The sequence below is a fragment of the Myiozetetes cayanensis genome, unplaced genomic scaffold (genome assembly GCF_022539395.1).
Source record: "Myiozetetes cayanensis isolate MyiCay16 unplaced genomic scaffold, myiCay2020 scf27, whole genome shotgun sequence".
NCBI lineage: Eukaryota > Metazoa > Chordata > Aves > Passeriformes > Tyrannidae > Myiozetetes > Myiozetetes cayanensis.
The window spans coordinates 7,177,442-7,199,585 of record NW_026087488.1 but is presented as its reverse complement, the minus strand read 5'-3'; the positions used below and the strand labels follow the sequence as shown (position 1 = coordinate 7,199,585).

The window sequence follows — 22,144 nt, the reverse complement described above, 5'->3', positions numbered from 1 at the left end:
TACACATATACATTAATATATATATTTTTTAATATATAATATTAAAAATAGAGGAGTGGGATCATATCTGAGATGAAGCCTGGGCATGTTTCCTACATCCCTAAAGTTCCCCCTGCGTTTTCACCGCAGTGACGGCCGCTCGCTCTCTCGTGCCATCCCCTCCCCTTCCATTGGAACGGTATCCCAGGAATGTGCTGTCCCGTCGCTTCCTACCGGGGGCCGGGACTCGAACCCGCGTCCTCAGCGCCGCGTGGGGCCCGCCGGGGCCGGAAGGCCGGGGCTGTTCCGGGGCGGTTCCGGGGCGGGGTGTCCGCTCCGCTCCGCGCCGCGTCCCGCACGATGCTGCTCGCCCGCTCCCTGCGCGCCGTGTCCGCGCTGCGCCCGCCGCTGCCCGCGCCCCGCCGCCGGCTCTGGGCCGCGCTGCCCCGCGCCCTCCTGCCCGCGCCGCTGGCCGCGCCCGCCCCGGCGCGCTCGCTGTGGCAGCTGGGCGGCGGCGCGGGGCGCACCGCGCTGCTGCGCCCGCGGCGGGGCTCGGCCGGCCGCGTGTCCTGCGGCTGCGGGGGGCTGCACACCGAGGGTGAGCGGGGGCTGCACAGCGAGGGTGAGCGGGGAGGGCTGCGGGGGGGACGGAGCTGCCGCCCTTGGGAGGGCGCGGGGCGGACACGTGCGCGCCCCCCCCCGCCCCAACAGCCCGGGCAGCACGTGGGGCCGGGGGGGCTTTGGCACCCATTCCTCTTTCCCCTACAGCCCCTTTCCCGAACCCCATTCCCTCTTTCCCTAACTCTCGTTCTCCCTAAACCCCCCATTTCCCTGACCCCTCTTTACGCTGACCCCTTCTTTCCCTACTCCCGCCTTTGCCTTCCTCCCTCCCCACTCTCTACCCTCTCCTTCCCTAGTCCCCCCTTTTCTACCCCCATTTTTCCCTAACTTCCTTTTTCCCAACACCCCTTTCACTAAGCCCCACTTTTCCCTAAGCTCCCTTTTCCCTAATTTCCCTCTTTCCTTAACCCACACCTTTTCCTCAACCCCCCTTCCTTATCCCCACCCTTTTATTAACCTCCCTTTCCCTAGCTCCCCCCTTTTCCTTAACTCTCCCTCCCCTTTTTTTTAACACTTTCTCTAACTTGCCTTACCCTCTCTTTCCCTAACCCTCCTTTCCCAACTCCTCCTTTCCCAAATCCCCCCTTTTCCCTAATAGCCTTTTCCTTCCCCGCCAGGAGACAAAGCCTTTGCGCAGTTCCTGACGGATGAGATCAAGGAGGAGAAGAAGATCCAGAAGCACAAGTCCCTGCCCAAGATCTCCGGGGGCTGGGAGCTGGAGGTCCACGGCACGGAGGCCAAACTGGTGCGGAAGATCGCCGGGGAAAAGTGAGTGGGATTTGGGAATGGCCCATTCCCAGTGCCTGGGGTTCTCCACGTGCTCGTGCCCCACAGTGGGTGGTGCAGAGGCCCTTCATTTTGCCACTTCGATGCCAAAGGCACTTTTTCCCCCACCAGTTTGTATTTCGTGTTACAAAGTTTCACTGAGTCTTCCTGCGTGAAAAATAACAGTTCAGTAAAACGTGGAGGTGGTTTGTGAGAGCACTTGGAGGGAGCAGCTCCTCCCGGGTGTGTCTTTAACTCCCTTTGCTCACATTGTGTGAATTCTGAACAAAAGCTTCAAATGCCCACTCTGGTGGGTGGTTTTTTTGGTTCAAGCTAAGTGTTTGTGTTTCTTTCTGCAGGATAACGGTTACATTCAACATCAATAACAGCATCCCACCCTCTGCTGAAGACGACACACAAGAAGGGCAGAAACCTGATGAGCAGGAGGTAACTTGACCTTGGTGTGCCCTTCAGTGAAGGGATCAGAGGGGAGTTGGAATCTTTCCCTCAAGTGTTGAGGCTTTTTGCCCTCCTCAGTTGGTATTTGGGAGCTTTAAGCAGGTTTTTCAGGCCTGCCTGTCACTTGGCCGTGACCTTCCTCTTTGCTGCAGGAAATCAGAGCAGGGTGAGAAGGCTCTACAAAGAGAAATTTGAGATGCTCTGAGACCTTCTAGCACCTTCCAGTGCCTAAAGAGGCTACAGGGGAGCTGGAGGAGGACTTTGGACATGGGCATGGAGCAACAAGATGAAGGCTTTTAACTGTCAGAGGGCAGGGTTAGATGGGATATTGGGAAGAAATTCTTCCCTGTGAGGATGGTGAGGCACTGGCACAGGTTGCCCAGAGAAGCTGTGGCTGCCCCATCCGTGGAAGTGTCCAAGGAAGGTTGGACGGGGACTGCAGCAACCTGGGATAGTGGAAGGCATGAGGGAATAATCTCTGCTGGATGGGCTGTGTGGTTGTGCTGTGATTGCATCAGCTCTTCAGGTTCCAGTGCTGATTCAACTGTTCTCTTTTTTAGCCTGAACTTACATCAACTCCAAACTTTGTTGTGGAAGTAATAAAGGATGACACAAAGCAGACCCTTGTTCTTGACTGCCATTACCCCGAGGATGAGGTGGGTATCACTGTGTGTCACCTCTGGGCTGGGACTTGCTCACATTTCCTGCCTGACCGTGGGGTAGCTGTGCCCCCCTTGGGGTCTAACTGGTCTTTGTAGTCTCTTGCTTTTCTGAATCTGCACAGTATGCACTCTCCTCTTATCTCTGGGGGGTTTTTTAACCCCAAAAAGAAAAAGGTTTTATGTTTGCAAGAACACTGTTTGGAGAGATGTTCCATGGCATTCCTCACATCCTGCCCTGGTGTTTCTGATCAGCTGCTTGTTGGGCTGTTTATTGAATTACATTGGAGCAGGGAGGCAGGGCTGAAATCACGGCAGCTTGGGAGGGGTGAGCAGGAATGGCAAAAAGAGGTGATTTAATACAGTGTGTCAGTAACTTGCCAGTCTCAGTGCTGTGAGGTGTCACAAGGAGAAGTGGGGATTAAACAAAAGGTGGAAAGAAAATGAAAATGTTCACGCTGAACTCTGTGGTTTGCTTTGTAAATATTAACAGGTATTTCTGCAGCCAGTCCTGGCTGACAGGGGTGAGACAGGCATCAGTGGCAAGACAGATTTAGAACCACAGAGGTTTTTATTTGTTTGTAAAATTCAGGCTGTTGATTTACATCTGGAGCTCAGGGAATTCCCTGTGTTCTCCTGGGTGTCTGTGCTTGTCCTCACAGGCACGTGTGGAGAGGGGAGAGGCACAGCTTGTCTGGCCCTGGGGTTTGCCTGCAGCATTCCCAGCCTCAGGATGGGTTTGGCTGAGCGTGCCCAGTAATTGGAGCTCATTGTATGTCTTACATCTCTTTTCCTGTTCCAGATTGGGCACGAAGGGGAGGAGGAGAGTGACATTTTCACCATTCGGGAGGTCAGCTTCCAGCCCACCGGAGAGTCCGACTGGAAGGACACCAACTACACCCTCAACACGGATTCCCTGGACTGGGTAGGTGCTGCCAACAGGCTACAGAGGGAACTCTGTCCCTTGCCTCCTGAGCTGGGAGTGAAAGTGGATGTCTGAGAGAAGGATTTCCCTGCTCTGCTGAGCTTTCCATGGGGGGTTCTGCTGCAGACTGGGGGTTGTTACCTGGTCCCACGGCCGTGCAGTGCCAGTGACATTCCAGACACAAACGTGGATTTCCTTCTGTTCCCCAATTTATAGGCTGATTTCAACATTGGAGGCACTTTGGCACTCACTCAGCATCTTTTGATCCACATGTTTGACTTATATTTGTTTAACAATGTAGCTTATCAGATACCATGTGTAGATAAAGACACCCGTGGGGGGTATCTGATAAGCCACATTGTGTCCTGGTTTTCCAGGTGTGTTGTTACAGTTTTAACACTAAACATTAATATCCCCAAGGCTCTGGCATCTGCTTGTTATGTTCTCAATGCCAGGCTTTCAGAAGCTTAAATTTTTAGTTTGTGGCTGTCTGTCATATAGTTCAAACTTAATATTCCTAGAGTGGATCCCTCTGGGAAGCACTCGTGTTAAAATTGGTTGGTGTACTCTAGAACATCCCAGGGACGTTTTAAAAGGAGCCCCTATGCAGGTGCCCTCTGTTAAGGAAGTTTCCTGTTCCTTGGTTCCAGGCTCTCTATGATCACTTGATGGATTTCCTGGCTGACAGAGGAGTGGACAACACATTTGCTGACGAGTTAATAGAGCTCAGCACTGCACTGGAGCACCAGGAGTACATTAAATTCCTTGAAGACCTTAAAAGCTTTGTCAAATGCCAGTAGGGTAGGGTAGGAAACTTCCCTTCCAAGTGTGGGTATTCCACAGTGCTGCTTCATCCAGCAAAGCCCAAATGTATCTTCGCAGTGGATGCAGAGAGTAAGTAAGTTGGAATTTGGAGAACGGGAGAACGAGGATTCTCACTTGTATTTGGGGATTTGTATTTATGTTGCAGCCCAGATCAAGTTCACTGACGTCACAGTCTGGAATTGCCTTGCCCTGCGTGGTGGGTTTTGTACAATTAAGAATGAATGTGAAGAATAAAAACTGTTCAACATATCACTGAAAAGGGTGGTTTCTCTTCTTCCCTGCCATGAAAGTGATGCCAGTGTGTTTGTCAGCTGCAAACTTCCACTTTTAACTGGTGCTTTCAGTCGTTGCCTCAAGTTTATTTAAGTTCAAACAGAAAGCTGAAGTCCGAGATGAGCTGTGAGATCACTGGTGCAGAGTTCAAAGACAACACAAAGGCCAAAATAAACTAAATATATTTATTTCAAAATAGGTACTGTGCCATTAAAAGTGCAGGTCAAGGCAATACTAATGCCTTCTAAAGTGTCTCTCTGACACAGCAGGTACAAGTATATACACAACAATCCTTAGCAGCTCTGTGTGGATTTTAGTATTGAAGTCCCTCCAAGAAGCCAAGCAGCAGCTGAATCAGCCTAGAGGAGAATGGTCCAGGAGTCACAGACCTTTACAAAAGGTAAGAGGAACAGAGAAACCCCTGGGATCAGTGGACTTGTGGTTTCTGCCCCTGTAATTGAGAAGTGGATCCAAGCAGAGATCCTGTCCAGGATCCTGACACTGGGACTCACCGGGCAGCTCATGAGAAGAGTGGCCTCCTCCTCCATGCCACTGGTCACCGTGAACTCTGGGCTGTGGAAGCACCTCTGACTGTGCTCTGTCACAGTGCTTTCCAGGAGGGACCGAAGCTTCCCTTCTGTCATATCCTGGGAGTAATGGATTAAGAGTCATCTGAAGTTGCCCTGTCACTTAAACCTCCTCTTAAGGCAGCAGCAGAGATGTCACATGTAACATGTCACAGCTCAGCTTACCTGTGTGCTGATGTACAATCCACACTGGCAACAAACCATGTGAGTCTTCACGGTCAGGTTATTCCTGGAAAGAGCAAAAACCCTGTCAGATTTAGGAGATCATTGCTCTGGTGTTTTTATCTTGTTAAAATGAACAGCAGCCTCTGTCTCTCCACTCTCTTAGGGGAGTGGAGGATCTCATTCCAATGCCAAGGGCTTGCTTACTTCCTGCACACGGGGCAGATGATCCTGTCAGTAGCATCCAGGCCCTCCAGCATGGCATTGAGACACTCCTCATCGAACCTCAGGCTCCGCTCATACTCCTCGATCACCAACTGCTCTGCAACAGCACAGCAAAACACCCTCAGGGACTGTCCTGGCAGCACAGGCAGAGCTGCTGGGCACACAGAGCCTGGGGGAGAGAGGAGTTTATAGGAACTTTTATCCCTTTGGATCAGATTTCTACACTTGCTGAAATAACTCCTGGTAATCCAGTTTTTCCTGTGTCTTGGCTGTTCTCACGTGGGTGTCTCTCTGAATTGATTTATACAGCTCCCAAACACCTCACTCCTGCTTCTCTGGCCTCTCTCACAGACCTTAAAATGTCACTTAAACCCTTCAAAGGGTCTCAATAACTCAAACCCTCAACAGAGAGGTTACCAGGAATTCCAAGGAGGCTCTTCCCCTGTGTCACGAGGTGTGCAAGAACCAAGGAGTGCAGCCTCAGCAATTCTGCATTATTAGGAAGTCTCCTGAATATTTCACATCAAATAGGAATCAGAAAACTTGTAGAGCCCTTACCTTGCAAGATCAGTTCTTGCTGGATCTCCTCCAGCACTGCCAGCTCATCGGGGTCCTCCGGCATCTGAAAGTGAATCAGTCAGTGACTCTCCCATTCCAACCACTCTCACTTAACTTACAGCACCTGACTGCGCTGTCACTGCAACATAAATTCAGTCTGTGTTGGCAAACCCATGTGCTGTGGAAGGCAATCTATACAGTAATCACCTGTGCACACCCAGCCAGAACAGATCTGAGCACAGCCTGTCCAAGAACCTGCTTTTTAAGTTGCTTAAGTTTCGTTTCTGAGGAGAGGGAAGTGACACAGCACAGATGAGGAACCCACCCTTTTGCTGTGATTCGCAGGCTGTTTGTGAAGGAAATCAGGAATTCCCCGCTCATGGGCCCGGAGGCACTTTCACAGCTCAACACTGCACTAGTTGTGGAACCAGGAAAGCTGAGTTTATGAACTCCAGTGAGACACTGAAGCCAGAAGGGCAGAAAGATGTGTTGATGCTCCTGCTCTCGCACAGGCAGTGTGTTGGTGCCGCAGACCCAGCGGGAGCCCTCACTGACCTGCTCCAGCGGCTCCTGTCCCCGCGGGCCGGGCAGGCTGTCCCGCAGCACCTGCCACTCCTGCTCCATCACCTCCTGCACCAGCAGCGCACCCGGGGCCGGCCCGGGGCGGGCCCCATCCCCGGCCCGGCGGTACCGCTCCAGCAGCTTGGCCCGGCTGCTCCTCAGGCGCTCCAGGCAGCGCTGGGGACAGGGGAGAGAGCCCGTCAGAGCCGGGGAGGACAAGGGGGGCTGTGCGGGGACGTGTGAAGGCTGCGGAGGTCCCGGAGGGGCTGCACGGGAGCGGGGTGACAGCTCCCATCGGGGGTGGGCGGCAGCGCTGGGCCTCACAAAGGGAGCTCGGGACAAGGCTGGGATGGGATTTGGGATGGGGTGTAGGACAGGGCGTGACTCGCGCCCCGGAGGGAGCAACCTGGGCGGCCTCAATCCCCACTGCGCCCCGTCCCCCCTGCCCCGGCAGTCCGTCCCTTCGCAGTCTCGATCCCACTGACCCGGCGGCACGGCCCCCCCAGTCCCATTCCCTTCACCCGGTACGGGTCCTTCCCGTTCCCCTCACCCCGCGGTAGGTCTCCCCCATCCCCGCTCCCTCACCCTGCAGTAGGTCTCCCTCATCCCCGTCCCTCACCCTGCAGTAGGTCTCCCCCATCCCCGCTCCCCTCACCCTGCGGAAGGTCTCCCCCATCCCCGTCCCCTCACCCTGCGGTAGATCTCCCCCGTCCCCGCTCCCCTCACCCCGCGGTAGGTCTCCCCCATCCCGCTCCCCTACCCTGCGGTAGGTCTCCCCCATCCCCGCTCCCCTCACCCTGCGGTAGGTCTCCCGCTCCTCACCCTGCGGTCTCCCCATCCCGTCCCTGCCCTGGTAGGTCTCCATCCCGTCCTCACCCTACGGTAGATCTCCCCGTTCCCCTCACCCTGCGGTAGGTCTCCCTCCAGGCCGGCCCGCCGGGGCTCTTGTACCGCGCTCGGTGCCGCTGCAGCGGCGCCTCCATCGCGCCGAGTGCTCCCGGCGCGGGGCACGCCGGGAAGTGTAGTCCGCGAGGACGAGGGGAAAGCCAGGCGGCCGAGGCGCCGATTGGCCGCGCGGGGGCGGTGACGTCACGCTGGGCGGTGGCGTCCGGCGCGGCGATTGGCCGGGCGGGGGCGGTGACGTCAGGGCGCGGCGGGGGCGATGGCGGCGGAGTGCGGCCCGGCCGAGCAGTGGCGCGCGGCGCTGCCGCAGCACGCGGTGTTCGGCCGCCTCCGCGAGCGCGCGCCCGCCGGCGCCCCCGCCCGCCGCGGCCCCGGGACCTCCTGTGCGGGCTCGGCGGGGACCTCCTGCTCTGGGACGGGCCCGCCGCCGCCCTGCACGCCATCGGCCTGCGCCGCCTCGGCGGGCCTGACCCCGCCGCGCTCGGCCGCTACCAGGTGCGGAACGGCGATGGGCGGAGGGGGCGGGAGGGATGGGGCCTGTGAGGGAGGGATGGGGGCTGTGGAGGAGGACGGGGGGCTGTGGGAGGGGACGGGGGCTGTCTAGGATGGGGACTGGGGGCTGTGCTGTGGAGGACGGGGGCTGTGTGAGGGGACGGGGGCTGTGAGTGAGGAGGACGGGGCTGTGTGAGGGGACAGGGGCTGTGTGAGGGGAATGGGGCTGTGTGAGGGATGGGACGGGATGGGGCTGTGGGAGGGGATGGGGGCTGTGTGAGGGGATGGGAGGGTGGTGTGGGGGGGTTGTGAGGGAAGGGAGGCTCCGTGTGTGTGGAGCTGCGTGGGGAGGGCGAGTCGTGAGGGGAAGGGCAGGTTTTGGGGGTGTGAGGGGAGCGGGGAGCTGTGGGGGGTGGTCTGCGAGAGGAGAGGGAGGTGACGGCTGTGGAGCGGGGATGAGGGGATCGGAGGGGGTGTGGGGAGGGGGCGTGGGGGTGTGAGGGGATGGGGAGGCCATGTCAGGGAGTGAGGGGATGGGGGTCCGTGTCCATTGCAGGGCTGAGGGGGGCCGGCCCCCGAGAGCCCCCAGCCCGCCCCCGGCGGGTCTGCCCTCAGCGAGCCCGTGGCCGTGGAGCCGCGCCGTGGAGCTCACCATCCAAAATACAGGCGTGCCCTGCTTCTGCAGGCGCTCTGGGTGGCTCGCTGTTAACTGTGACATTGGTGCTTTCAGACCCTCCTGTGCATCAACCCGCCCCTCTTCGAGGTGCACCAGGTGCTGCTGAGCCCGGCCCAGCACCATGTGGCGCTCATCGGCACCAAGGGGCTCATGGTGCTGGAGCTGCCCAAGCGCTGGGGGAAGAATTCCGAGTTTGAGGGGGGGAAATCCACGGTGAACTGTAGGTGGGTGAGACCTCAGGTGGTTAATGACACCCTTGTCCTTGTCCTGCCACTGTTCCTCTATGGCCTCCCTTTCTTGAGGCCAGACAGATGCAGAATACACTGGTTGTGTCAGGGTTGGAGGGACTCATAAATGAAGTTATTTTGGCTCGGGAGCTTCCTGGTTGTCAAGTGACCCAAATAAATTACCTTCTAAACTTCTTGCAGTTGATGAGGAGCAAAGTGCTCCTCTGTAGTATTCTGTAGCCTTTCATAAAATCATAGAATGCCTTGGGTTGGAAGGGACCTTAAAGGCCACCCAGTTCCACCCCAACACCTTCCACTATCCCAGGTTGCTCCAAGTCCCATCCAGCCTGGCATTAAACACTGCCAGGGGTGGGGCAGCCACAGCTTCTCTGGGTGGTGGTAGCCAAAAGCTCAGGTCTGGGTGGAAATAACAAAGAGCTTCAAGTTAAAGCTGACCCTCCAACTTCCAGAATAGCACAGATAAAGGCTGTGAAACCTTTTGTGTCTTTAGCTCCTCTTGCCCCCACTTCCCCTGAGAAGTAACTTGTGTGTTTCTGGTAACAGTGCAAGTCTCTGCTCTGTATTCCAGCACCATTCCTATTGCAGAAAGGTTCTTCACCAGCTCAACATCCCTGACTTTAAAGCATGCAGCGTGGTACCCCTGTGACACCTTGGAGCCCCACATCGTGCTCTTGACTTCAGATAACACTATAAGGTATTTCAAGTGGGTTTGTTGCTGGGTTTTTTTCATATCCCTAATTTGTCTTTATAAATTTACATCCTGCTGTTCTAACTGGGGTTACCACTAGAGAATACTTCAGTGTGAGAGCAGCTGACATTCCCTCAGCAGGGAATGTGCAGCACTGCCAGCAGAATGAACACAGCTGCTGTTCCTTCCCTCCAGGTTTTACAGCCTGAAGGTGCCTCAGACACCCATCAAAGTGATCACGCTCTCGGACACTGAGGAGGAGACTCTTACCATCAAAAAAGGGTTGGTGTGGCTTCTTGGACTTTGAAATGCCCGTGCAGAATGAGCTCTGTATTCTCAGTGGTGCTTTTAATGAATTAAGTGATAAATCTACCTGAAAACCTGATAGGAATTCTTCAGTGCTAGGACTTCTTCCTTGCACTGTACTTGCACTTTTTTTTCCCCTCTCGCCCCTCCCTCATTTCCCCCTTGGCCTGGCTGGGAAGGAGAATCTCGAGGGTGTCTGACAGTGCCATCCCAGAGTGTCCTTGTGCCCCGTCCCAGGAGAGCCTACACAGCGTCGCTGGGCGAGACGGCCGTGGCCTTCGACTTCGGGCCGCAGGTGCCGGTGCCAAGGCACGTGCTGGGGCAGCGGGGGAGCGAGGAGGTGTTGGGGTACCCCCTGTACATCCTCTACGAGAACGGAGAGACCTTCCTCACCTACATCAGCCTGCTGCAGAGGTAGGGGCATGATCACCCTCAGGGTCACCACGGGGTGCTGGGGGGTTTGTACAATGTACTGCAGCCTCTTCTGTCTCTGTGGCAGTGCTGATACACTGGAATCCAAAACCAGCAGGTCGTCCTTTCTCAACCAGACATTAAGGGTGCAGTTTTCACTGCTGAGAACCCACTGTTCTCGTTATTTACCGTCAGAGACCTGACACTGCTCTGTGAAAAGATCAGTGGGTCTAAGGCTGTTAAGTGTGTTTTGGGGCCTTCAGGTCACAGCACAGACATCCTTTGGATGAGGCTCAATAAGCCAAGGATACCTTAGTAAAAGAAATATTTGAAGAGCATAGAGGGTTCACAGGCATGTTCTGGAATAAAAAGAAAATTAATCAAGAATATAAATGTGATACAAGAAGAAATTACTTCAGAAAATTGAGAAGATGGTGGAAGACTTACCAGTTAGAGGTGAATATTAAAATGTGTGGTGCTTGGGTTAGAAACAACACTGTGCCTCTGCACGAGAATGGATCAGCACTGAGCAGATCCTGACTGCAGGCAATGAAATGGGCTCAGTCCTTCGAAAGTTCTGCTGAGGGAAATAGCACGACACAAAATGCTGCCTGTGAAGTGCAAGAAACCAGTTAACTGATAATTAACTTGAGCTTTCCATGAGTACTTTGTGTTCTCATATGAAAAGGTTTCCTCATGAATGTTTTGCACTGTAGCTTTGGTTGCTTTCCAAGCATAAAATGTTATTGCTGAGCTCCAGTTTCCTCTCTGAGATCTCCACCAGGGAGGTGCAGGTCAGACTGGTAATCCAGGGAAGTCTGGCTTGCTGCTGTCTAACAGGAATTAGGACTCGGAGCCCCGAGGTTGTTGGACAGTCGTGGTGTTGTGAGCAAACCCCTGCTGTTTATTGCAGTGCTGGCAGCCTTGGGAAGCTGCTGGGTCCCCTGCCCATGCACCCAGCTGCAGAGGATAACTATGGCTACGATGCCTGCGCTGTCCTGTGCCTGCCCTGCGTCCCAAACATCCTGGTGATCGCCACCGAGTCGGGAATGCTGTACCACTGCGTGGTGCTGGACGGGGAAGAGGACGATGAGCAGGTACCTTGGCTGGGTTGTTTTCCACAGGCAGTTTTGTGTCTTTAGTCCAAGTTCCCGGTGCAGGGTGCCTGGAAGTGTGTGCCAAGTGCCAAAGCTGCTTTCTTTGGGAATGAGGTAGTGAGTCTTCCTCCTGTTCCAGCCAGTCCATGTGGTTCTCTGATGCTTTTATTTTAAATCTCACTCCTGTGTGCCCTGACAGGAGATCAGATCAAACTCATTTAAAGATCTTCTAAGAAGAAACCCTGAATTTGAGTTAATTTTTTTTTAAGTAAAAAAGAACTACTTTCCCTGACAACTAATACTCTAGCCTTGCAGCTGTTTCTTGATGCTGTTTCTGTGGGTGTTTGTTTGTATTTGAATTTAAACGATGTCTCACAAAAGAATTCAATGCTCTTTACAGTCAGAAAAGTCCTGGGACCCAAGATCCGATCTCATTCCTTCCCTGTACGTGTTTGAATGTGTCGAGCTGGAACTTGCACTGAAGCTGGCAACAGGAGATGATGATGATCCTTTGGAGTCTGACTTCACCTGCCCAATCAAACTGCACCAAGGTGGGGCTGTCATTCAGCTTGTGGCTTTTTCTTGCTTTAATTCAAGCACTTAGGATCCAAATTCTTATTGGTGTCAAACAGAGAGGGGGATTAGAGTTGGGATTTGCCTGATGTCCTTGGGAAAGCTGTGGAAGGAGCAAGCCTGGGAGGGGCTATGAAGTAGAAGTTGTTGCATTCTGTGTCAACTTGTGTGTGTAAGAGTGTTGTGGGGAGAGTGATCCTGAGGGAAGGACCAGTACCTGCTTATCATCCAGCGTAATTGTGGGGCAGGACAAAGTGTTTGGGTGTCTGTGGACAAGCAGCTTGTCAGAACGCTGCTCTGCTGGCTTCAGCTGAGCTTCCCTTTAAACCCCAGTGGATTGATACAGATGTGGTGTGATAGGCAACTCATCAGGTATTTCAAGTGCAGTTTGATTTTACACAGAACTCTAATAATGTGTCACTCCTCCAGCTCAGGTGCTGGTGCAGGTTGGTGCTCGCACCAGGATGTCACAGCTGACTGGGCAATAAGTTGATACCTGTGTTCAGCAGTGCAGGTGTGAAGGATGAGCTTTTCTCAGCTCAGTGCCTTCTCTTACCTTTGCTGTTCAAATTTCAGATCCCAAATGTCCCTCTAGATACCACTGCACACACGAGGCTGGTGTCCACAGTGTGGGCTTGACATGGATCAATAAGCTGCATAAATTCCTTGGATCAGGTGAGTGAGAGAAGGGAGCAACAGCTGAACACCTGCACTTTGCCAGCTGCAGGTTGGGGGATGCAGGTAGTACTGAATTCCTTACCCTGCCAGGTGGATCTGATGCATTCTGACATGTCTCTCTGTAGATGAGGAAGACAAAGACAGTTTGCAAGAGCTGGGAGCAGAACAGAAGTGCTTTGTTGAACATATTCTTTGTACAAAACCGTTGCCTTGCAGGTAAAAACCAAACCCTTTCTCAATTGCTTTCAAATCAGGGAGTTGCTGGGGAAAATATTTATGATTTGTCACCTTCTGCTGCATTTTTGCCATTAAAAGTAATAAAGTTAGCTCAGAAGAATTCAAATAACACAAGTAAGCAAATTGTGTGTCAGGATTCCTAATGCACAGTTAGGGAAGTAGCTTAAATTCCTGTGATACTGTCTGAAAATCACCTCTCAGACCAGCAGAAATTTTCACTTCCATTTCCCTGGAGCTTTTCCAAGAGTGAATGTGCACAACTTGATGAACAGAGAACTCTTCTGACCAGGTAATTCTTGTGTTTTCTTCCCTTCAGGCAGCCTGCTCCCATCAGAGGATTTTGGATCGTTTCTGACATCCTGGGGCCCACAATGATCTGCATCACCAACACCTATGAGTGTATTACCAGGCCTCTCTTGTAAGTGGCTCTGAATTGGTTTGAAGTCCCTGGCAGCTGCACATGGAAAGGACCTCAAGACATTGCTGTTTTTCACTACTCTTTGATTCTTTATTTTCGTTTTTATAATAAGGAATCTGCAAATCAAAACCTCGTTTACAGACAGTGGTGTGGAGATTCCTAATGGGTACCAAGGTTGTGTTTGCATGGGGGGGGTGGGGAAGTGGGATTTTAGTATGTGCTTCCAAAGTTGCTTTGTTTGGAGGTGGTGGCAAAGATAGAGAGTGGTGTGGTAAATGTGCATTTGCACAACTAAATATACACCTTGAGGGGAGGGCACTGTTTTCAGCTTTTAATGCAGGACAGGTGCCATCAGCAGAGCCAGTATTAATGTCAGGTTCTCCTACAGACATTCATTTATTTCACTGTTTCCACACAGGTGGGCAGTGACCTGGCAGGCTCCTTTGCAAAGTCAGGTCACTGCTGTTCCAGCACTTGCTTGCCTTGTTCTGCAACTTCCTGATCCTTGAGTCAAAGGATATTCACGACTCCTGCTCCAAACTGGGAGCTGTTGGGGTGGGAGCTCCACCAGCCTTGTCCAGGGCTGGATTTACCAGGGAATTGAAACAGTTTCTCTCAGAACCCCCTGGTGTGACAGGATGGTGGATGAGTCCCTCCCGTTAGCAGTTGAACTCTGCCGTGGTTTGTGTTTTGGTTTAACTGTGCTGTCCCTGTGCTGTTCTGTGGCAGGAGCACAGTCCATCCTGCGTCCCCTCCCCTGCTCTGCACCAGGGAGGACACGGACCCGGCCGTGTCCCCGCTCCGCATCGTGGCCGAGTCAGAGCATTCCTTCGAGAAGCACATCCAGGGCATCCTGCAGCGCAGCTCTGCCAACCCCCTGCACCTCAAGTGAGCAGAGATGTGTTCCTGGGCCACCTGCAGAGGGAACAGTCTGTGTTCATCAGCTCCTGCTGGGTGTGGCAGGGATGGGGTACAGCTCCTGCTGCCTCTGTCCATACAGGAATGGCATCCAGTCCAGGGACGATGTTGCTGGGAAGGAGATCACCTTGCTCCAGTCCCCTGCCCCAAGCAGGGCTACCCTCAGCTCATCAGGCTGCTCATTGGGTTTGGAGTATCTTGGGATACCCCAGGATTTCCTCATACAAGAAAAATTACTTCTAGGGAAGGCATTTAATTGTAATCCCTCACTTCCATAACCAAATTCCTCTGAGCTCTTACTGTAAACACTGGAAGTGGTTTAGCCTTTCAGAGGAACATTTAGAGTAAGATTGCAAAAACCTCTCTCTCTTATTCTTTAGGTCTGCAGATAAAGATGCTGCCCCTCCCCCTGAGGAATGCCTGCAGCTCCTCAGCAGAGCCACACAGGTGTTCAGGGAGGAATATATCCTGAAACAGGACCTGGCAAAAGAGGAAATCCAGCAAAGGTGATGCAAAACCCTCAGAAATACGTGTTGGGCAACCTCCCTGTGACACAGCAGCACAGAGTGCTGAGCACTCACCCTGCTGAGGGGCTAAGCCTTGGGGATGAGGAAATGTGCTAAATGCAAGAGTAACACTGGAATACCAGAACTGGAAATTGAGTTACCAGGGAAAGCAGGGGGGAGTGGAACACTTATCTCTGTAGTGGCTCATAGGGGAAAGATAATTAAATACTGCACTGGCTGTTGTCAGTCTGCCAGTGCAGGGGGGCAGGAAATCTGACTCAGCACTAATCCTGACAGAGGAAAACTGCCTTGAGCCTCTGCTGGTTCAAATCATAGTTATGCTGTACAGTTAGGACAAAATGGAAGAGTTTGTTCCCACCACTGCCCCTTTTTCAGTGTCTGTAGTTCTTCCTACTCCCAGCATTTTCTGTGTGCTGTAAATCCTGATTCATCTGTCCATAGATGGTTTATTTTTTTTGTTTATATTCAGAGTGAAGCTGCTGTGGGGACAGAAAAAGAAACAACTGGAAGATCTGAATTACTGCCGAGAGGAGAGGTGAGTGGAACCTGTTGCTTTGACCAGGTCCAGCAGCAGGAATGATGCACCTTTGTGTGTAAATGTGAAGGAAATGAACGTTTGTCCCTTGCATTAAGGAAAAGTCTGCGGGAAATGGCCGAGCGCTTGGCGGACAAGTACGAAGAGGCCAAGGAGAAACAGGAAGACATCATGAACAGGTGAGTGCACACAGGGCTCTGGCTCAGCACCCAGCTCTGCTGCTGTGGCAGGGCAGAGGGGGCAGAAGGTGCTGCGCTGGTTTGTCACGAGCCTGGGCCTCTCAAAGTCCCTGCAGGCCCAGCCTGAGCCAGCTCACAGGTGCCACGTGAGACCAGCTGAGCCCTGGCACTTGGGCACTGGGAGGATACAGCACCAGGCTGCAGTGGCTTAGGATAACTGGGCTACCAGGGAAGTTAATTCAGCACCATTTCTGGCTTTGTTCATCAAGGATGAAGAAAGTCCTTCGGAGTTTCCACTCTCAGCTTCCTGTTCTATCCGACACCGAGAAAGATATGAAGAAGGAACTGCAGACAATTCATGACCAGCTGCAGCACCTGAGCAATGCCATCAGACAGGTGAGGGGAGGATGGCCCTGCCTGGTGGGTTACTGACAGCTCCTCACTCAGTGCTGACAGAACAGTCCTGCCAACAGAGCAGTTTGTACTTGTGTTAATTGCCAGCAATGCACTAAAGGGACTGTGTGTCTTGTTGGTAATAGAGACAAACCCTCAGAGAGCTCCCCCTTCCTCAGCCCTGGCAGGGACATTTCTTCTCTTTGCAGAAGGAAGAGTGCAAAAGCAGGCAGATTTTAACCCCAAAAGAATCAGGTCATTGCAGCATAACACACCAGTCTGTAACTAAGAAGCTTTCAGCGTGGCAGGACTGACCAGCCCTGACTGGGGCCTTCCTTTCTGTACCCGCCTTCCAGGTGAAAATGAAGAAGGAATACCAGCAGAAGCAGATGGAGAAGGGGCTCAGCCCTCGCAAGCCCAGCATCAGCCTCAGTGCCTACCAGAGCAAGTGCATCCAAACCGTCCTGAGAGAGGAGTAAGTTCCACTTGGCTCCTGCGGAATCCAGGCCCCAGCACTGACAGGAGCAGTTCAGGTGTCTGGGGTGTCATGGGAGCTGTGCTTGAGGGGCTGAGGAGGGGCTGAGGCACCAGCTGGGGCTGGGGGAGAGGGGCTGAAGCTCCTGGGAGCAGCACTTGAATACATCTGCTTCAATACATCTGCTGCCAGTGATGTTTGCCCCTGGATTCTGGGCCCTCTGTATCCAGCCTGGGATCACAAAACAACTTGCACCAGTGCTCCCATTCCCTCCTTCTACCACCTGAAGAGTTTCCCTTCCTGATTAGTTTTGAGCAAACGTGACCTGCAGAGTTTTAACTTGGATTGTTTTCCCTTGAAGGGGAGAACACATCAGGGAGATGGTGAAGCAGATCAACGACATCAGAAGCCACGTGAACTTCTAACACGTCATCCTGCACCGACAGGCTGGAGGAGCTTTAACTGGTATTTCCCCTTGTATATTTGCCATTTGTATGTTGAACAATACGCCTTATTATTTTGTAAAGAACTGTGAAATAAAATACTTTTGATAAGACTCCTTACGTGCCGTGGTGTTTTGCTTTCCTCCTGGGAAGGGGATGGTGCAGCAGGTGCTTTATCTTCAGTGTCACACCTACAGCTACCTCAGGAGCGGGGCATTGCTGCTGCCTTCGGAAAGCTCCCTGGAGTTATCCTGGGATAGTCTCCCAACCCTGCTCCAGGAGGGCTGCCCAGGGGAAGGCCTGTGGCAAGGAGGCAAAGACCAGAGCAGTGCACACACACACTTCAGCAGCTTTTTTTAATTTGGAACACTTTCTCCATAGAGGACACACCTTCAATACAGTTAACAAATGGTTACACTGGAATCCTGGAGACAGCAGAATTCTACACCCACGATTGCACAGGACACCAATGGCTTGGCTCACTGGAATGCAATATTAACTTCCAAACAGTTTGCCTTGAGCAAAAGATGGCCCTGGAGTCCCTCTCGCCATTGAAAGGCCAATTCAGTATCTGCTGTTGACAGACTCTAGTGGACAATAAATAGTTGTTGTCCCTCCCCCCTTCCCCTTAGAAAAGGCGACACGTCAAGCTCAGGTTTGAACAGGAGTTACTGCACTGCTGGAACGTGGCACAGCAGGGGGTGCCGGGGAAGCTGCTGGGGAGGGAGGGAGGGCTGGGACAGCCGGGGAACAGGGTTACCTGACATGCTGCAAGAACACTTTTGTACAGAGTAAGACTATACAGGTACAGGAATGCAGACAGACCTCGATCTCGCCCCTGTCACAGCCCGCACCACCAGCTCACCCCCTGGATCGCAGCTGACCTGGTTACAAAGCACTGCCTGAGCGGAAGGAACCCACCCCCCGACCCCAACCACGCTCCAGAACACCCAGAACTGGAAGGAAGAGCATCTGTTTTCTCATGTCCATGAGCAGTAACACCGTTAATCCACCACCCAGTGAGTATCGACACCAAGAGCTTTCACTACATTTACAGTCTTTTAAATTTGCTCTGCACATTTGGCACACACTGTACTGTTTGGTTTTTAAAGGCCCCTTCAAGTTTCTGCAGTTCGAGTTCAGCAGAAGCTCAGAGCTGCTGCTGAAGCTGTGCTGTCCTTCCCCAGGAGGGACAGCTGTTTGCAGGGAGCTCATCTCCCACCACTGCTGGGAACAACCAGGCTTCCAATTGCAACAGAAACGGTTTAAAAGTCTGATCTAAAGTTAAACACCAGCTGGTGAAGAAGCTGACTCGTGTTCCAAAGCTAAAATGGCCACAGGTACTGACCCAGGAGCACTGGGTGTGCAGGGCGGGATGGAACAAGGTGGTGAAAAGGAAAACAACCGTGCAGGAATTCTCTGCCCGTCCTCTCCAAACAGAAAGAAGTTCCTCCACAGACTCAAACTGTGCCTGGTTCACAAGCAAGAAACACCCACACACCCCACACGCTCTCACACTCACACCCCAGGCAGGCAGAGCTGCGTTTGGCAACAGCTACGCTGGTCCTGTGGCTACGAAGGAGCCCAAAGCACCTGCCCACTCACCTCCTTCCCCACAGCTGCAGCCACCACCTCACCCTGACACCCCCCTGTCAAACAGCCTGTAAAAAACACAGCCAAGGAACAGCCACACCAGCCCTGGACCATCTGAAATCATCTCTCACACTGGGACAGTCCAGAAACTCAGCCAAAAATCCTTCTACTGTGCAAGTCCTCGAGGTGCGGTTCCTCAAGGGCTCAGTTGCTCAAGAGGGTACAGGAGGGGGTGCAGTTTTACCACACAAGAGGCCTCCTCACCCTGCTACAACAGGTGAAGTGTCACCAGGTACAGTAACCAACTCAGCAACCAGTTACACCTCCGTTTTTGGGAAGGGAGGGGGAGAACAGAGGCAAAAGCTTCTCATTCTGCAGCTCCTACCAAAGGCCTGTATTTTTGTCTCCAAAGTTGACCCAGCACAACAGGACCCCAACCACTGGAAAGCTGAATGCAGAACACCTGGGACTGGATTTCTGCATCAGGACCCAGCTGCTGTCACCCTCAGCTCAGCACAGAGTGAGAAAGGTTAAAGAAAGCATAATCTGGTAATAGCCAAATACCAAAGACCCAAGTCACACTTCACTGTCACTTTTATGTGAAATTAAGTGTCATCTTAAGAAGATGACAGCCCTGCCATCTGTTAGTCTAGTCATTGCTAAGGTGGGACAAATGGCTTTTGGGTGTCAGGATTATGAAGGGGATTAATCACTAGGGTGAATAAAATGCTTTAATTCTTGCAGGGAGTGACAAGGAATTGAGCTGCTTTTTGGCTGCTTTTAAGGCATTCCTCTTCAAAACCACCACTTCTGACTTTGTGTCAGTAGCAGGATATCCACTGCTAAAAATAGGATTTAAGCACTTAAAATACAGTCATGTGCATGGCAGTTTGGAGCATTTTCTGTCACTTTTGAAGGTGATGAAGAAAAGCAGATCTGTGACCAAGGACATAAAGAAAAAACAGTAAGGAATGGAGGAAAGTCTAAGAAGTTTTGGACAGTGTGATCTGCTCCTCCAGCCTCCTCCTTTTAAATGAGGTTTAAGTAGGGACCATTCTGAAGAACTGGGTTTGCACCACCAGCATCAACACCTGCAGCCATAGAGGAAACCATCCAGCTGTGTGCCTGGAACTGCAGCAGCTGGAGGAGGAGGAATGCTCACGTTACCCCTGGACATTTACAGAACAAGAAACCCAAGCCTGGCAGCTGAATTCTGATCACCAGAATTCCCTGCCCCTGCAGTACACGGTAAATGTCTGGGTACAGAAGGGTGGGACAGTCCCCTCTGACACCAGACCTCCCCCAGCAGCTGCCCTGAGCCTGCCCAGCTGCACCAGCACAGTCCTGCAGCTCCTGCACACCCGAGCCCTGAGTGGGAGCGAGGAATCCCTGCCTGCAGGGGCTGATCCAGCACAGCCCCTTCCCCTGACCCCTCCTGCCCTGCTGCCGGTGTGACCCCCAGCAGAGCAGCCCTGCATCCCCTCGTGCCAGTGCTCACACACTGCACAGGGCTTTCACCAGCTTGGGTTGGCTGGATTTGTTTGGTTTAATGGGTTTTTTTCCCCAAGGGAAGGGATTCCAGGTACTGCTCAGCTTTAGAGATGAGAAACAACCGGTTGTAGCTCCGTATTCTGAATTACATTTGTGAGAAGAGATTACAAAACAGTGCATTTCTTGTGCTTTTCTCTCAGTATCTGAATTCAACAGAAAAATGGCAAGGAGATAAATTCTCAGTACAGTTTTCATTTTTCTTTTGGATTAGCATTTATCTGTCCAGGAGAGACACAGCTCACTCACATCCACGTTTCAGCAGCATTCAGATTCTTCACAGAGCCAATGGTTTAAAAAAAAAACAAAACAAAACAAAAGAAGTACTGAGTTATGAAATAAGATCAATATCCAGTGTCCTGCTAATAAAGTCATATTTTAATATAAAATATTCATACAGCATACTCTACACCTCATCCTCTCTGCTAGCTGAATACTGTTACTGACTATTCAAACAGAAAAACTTCAACCACTTTGCTCTTCCACGTTTTGGAGGGACAATACGGTTTCCAGCAGCTACTTTGATCACAGTAGTGGGGGAAAGGACAGAGGGAAAGACAGGGGTAAATGTTCCAAAACTCTATATTAGGTTACGAAGTCGGCTGAAAGAGGGAAGTTTTTCAGAATGTAAGGACTGATCCCACTCAGTGGAACACGAAACACCGCACTCATTAGTGTTTCCATTAGAAAGTTCTCCTTCCTACCCTGCAAGTCACCCTTGTGCTCTCTCTTCCTGCCCAGTACGAAACCTTTTTTTCCCCTCTAGAAACAAAACTCAAGCCATTGCTCCCCTCTGTTGTCTTCTGCTCTTTCGGTTAGAGTTAAATAATAATTAATGTCGCTATAAAGATGAGTTAAAAACCCCCGCCGCGGCCGCGGGGCTGCCCCCGCAGGGTGTCATGTTTCGGGGAGCTGGTTAATGTCCGTCAGTTTTGTGTCGTTCAGGATTGCACGGATTCTCTCCAGGGAATCTGCCTGCCGGATCCGCTCCAGCTGCACCTGCAGGGAACCAACCAGAGGTACTGCGGTGAGCAGAGCTGAGCGCCCCGAGCACAGCCCGCCCCCAGGGAGCAGCAGAGACCATACTGGCTGAGCACGGCACGGCGGGAGCTGAGCCCCAGCTTAATTTGGGCCCAAGGCACGAGGCAGTTGTGATTTTACAAGCAAACCCTCCCCATCATTCCCTTTTGCCACTGACCCCGCCCTGGCAAACTGGGAAACTCTCCCAGAAAAGAACGTAAAGGAGGCTCAGAGCAGCCTGATGTGTGCCCTGGAGCCTCCCCAGCCCACAGCCAAAACGCTCGTGGAGGAAACATCCCGCTTCCAAGCTCACTCCTGTTACTTGCTCTGCTGATAATCCACCTTTAAGCTGTTTCTTATATGCTGAAACCGTGCCCAGCAGAACTGTGGTGAAATGAATGCGAAGAGCACAATTTATTTATGTATCACATCCAAACCTTCACATTCTCTCAATTAAGATCTGGGCTTTCAGTTATAAATTCCCACCTAGCATTTAATTGATTTTCAGCCCTTCCTCTGCACTGCTGATTCCTAATTTGGCCAGTGGGCCCCTCACAGGAGGGGTACTTGCCCAGGATCTCCAGTGACAAGGCCAGGGAAGGGGATAATCCTGCCAATAAACCCCAATCCTCATTCAGTGGCAATCTCACACAGCAGATCCTGTACCAGGTACATGGAGATGGCACAGGCCACTGTTTAAACTGGAAGCACAAACTATTGAGACACTGATGTGCAGTAAGTGCTTAGGGCAGAGAGAAAGCACCAAATGCAGAGCTACAGCCCTCACTGAGCTCGTCCTGAAGTTGTACTAAACTACCTGCAAGTTTTGGAAGGGTCCACCACACACCTTCAAAGTGGTGGATATGTTTGCCATAAGAACTGCAATAAATAAATTAACAAAGAGAGGATGATGACAAGCAAGAAGCAACTTCCCAAGCCAGGACAATTCAACAGCCTCCTTTGTCCTACCCACTCCTCCTCCAGACACAGCCAGAACAAGAGAGGACAGATCTCTATTGTCCACCCAGCTAAACTCTGTCTAGTAAACAACTTCCCATGTTCTGGTTTTGGTTTTCTACATAAACCTGAATGCTTGATTTAAAAACCTGTGTTTTTCACTCTGAGCAGCCTGGCCAAGGACTCAGCCCTTCCTCTGTGAGCAAAACAAGCTGGGGCATAAAGGGGGT

The 22,144-nt window shown here is 52.3% G+C and overlaps 4 protein-coding genes across 5 annotated transcripts in view; 2 read left to right on the top strand and 2 right to left on the bottom strand.

The window, feature by feature from the left end:
- The first annotated feature begins 339 nt into the window (after positions 1-339).
- Positions 340-4,482, top strand: C1QBP (complement C1q binding protein). The gene is made up of 6 exons (XM_050321928.1): positions 340-577; positions 1,218-1,368; positions 1,725-1,812; positions 2,385-2,480; positions 3,286-3,408; positions 4,059-4,482. The coding sequence occupies exons 1-6, from the start codon at positions 340-342 to the stop codon at positions 4,206-4,208; spliced, it is 846 nt and encodes a 281-aa protein (XP_050177885.1). The 3' UTR covers positions 4,209-4,482.
- Positions 4,483-4,677: 195 nt separating this feature from the next.
- Positions 4,678-7,615, bottom strand: RPAIN (RPA interacting protein). Of its 2 annotated transcripts, none has more exons than XM_050321929.1 (7): positions 7,505-7,615; positions 6,594-6,776; positions 6,039-6,102; positions 5,463-5,577; positions 5,259-5,322; positions 5,019-5,153; positions 4,678-4,895 (listed from the first exon to the last, which is right to left on the bottom strand). In XM_050321929.1, the coding sequence occupies exons 1-7, from the start codon at positions 7,580-7,582 to the stop codon at positions 4,866-4,868; spliced, it is 669 nt and encodes a 222-aa protein (XP_050177886.1). In that variant the 5' UTR covers positions 7,583-7,615; the 3' UTR covers positions 4,678-4,865. The 2 variants fall into 2 exon arrangements, with proteins under 2 accessions (XP_050177886.1, XP_050177887.1); XM_050321930.1 differs by lacking the exon at positions 7,505-7,615 and adding an exon at positions 7,360-7,385.
- Positions 7,616-7,761: 146 nt separating this feature from the next.
- On the top strand, positions 7,762-16,909 carry NUP88 (nucleoporin 88). Its single transcript, XM_050321925.1, is given in 18 exon segments — positions 7,762-7,870; positions 7,873-7,997; positions 8,725-8,894; positions 9,487-9,612; positions 9,802-9,888; positions 10,150-10,326; positions 11,237-11,420; positions 11,821-11,971; positions 12,570-12,668; positions 12,797-12,887; positions 13,225-13,326; positions 14,056-14,214; positions 14,625-14,750; positions 15,241-15,306; positions 15,405-15,485; positions 15,755-15,881; positions 16,235-16,353; positions 16,715-16,909. Coding segments are annotated over 18 exon segments (2,163 nt in total). The 3' UTR covers positions 16,779-16,909.
- A 224-nt stretch (positions 16,910-17,133) lies between these two features.
- Positions 17,134-22,144, bottom strand: part of RABEP1 (rabaptin, RAB GTPase binding effector protein 1) — a 45,074-nt gene continuing 40,063 nt past the window's right edge. The window contains exon 18 of the mRNA XM_050321924.1: positions 17,134-20,936. Within this exon, the coding sequence (XP_050177881.1) occupies positions 20,835-20,936 (102 nt within the window). The 3' untranslated portion in view covers positions 17,134-20,834. The remainder of the gene's footprint in view (positions 20,937-22,144) is intronic.

Bases quoted from the DNA above. Each gene is read 5' to 3' on its own strand.
- C1QBP (XM_050321928.1), top strand. From the start codon at position 340: ATGCTGCTCGCCCGCTCCCTGCGCGCCGTGTCCGCGCTGCGCCCGCCG. The intron at 578-1,217 runs GTGAGCGGGGGC...CTTCCCCGCCAG, and splicing joins CGGGGGGCTGCACACCGAGG to GAGACAAAGCCTTTGCGCAG. The intron at 1,813-2,384 runs GTAACTTGACCT...TCTCTTTTTTAG, and splicing joins AGAAACCTGATGAGCAGGAG to CCTGAACTTACATCAACTCC.
- RPAIN (XM_050321929.1), bottom strand. From the start codon at position 7,582: ATGGAGGCGCCGCTGCAGCGGCACCGAGCGCGGTACAAGAGCCCCGGC. The intron at 6,777-7,504 runs GTGAGGGGAACG...CCCTGTCCCCAG, and splicing joins GGAGGGAGACCTACCGCAGG to CGCTGCCTGGAGCGCCTGAG. The intron at 4,896-5,018 runs GTGAGTCCCAGT...CCTTTTGTAAAG, and splicing joins CTCTTCTCATGAGCTGCCCG to GTCTGTGACTCCTGGACCAT.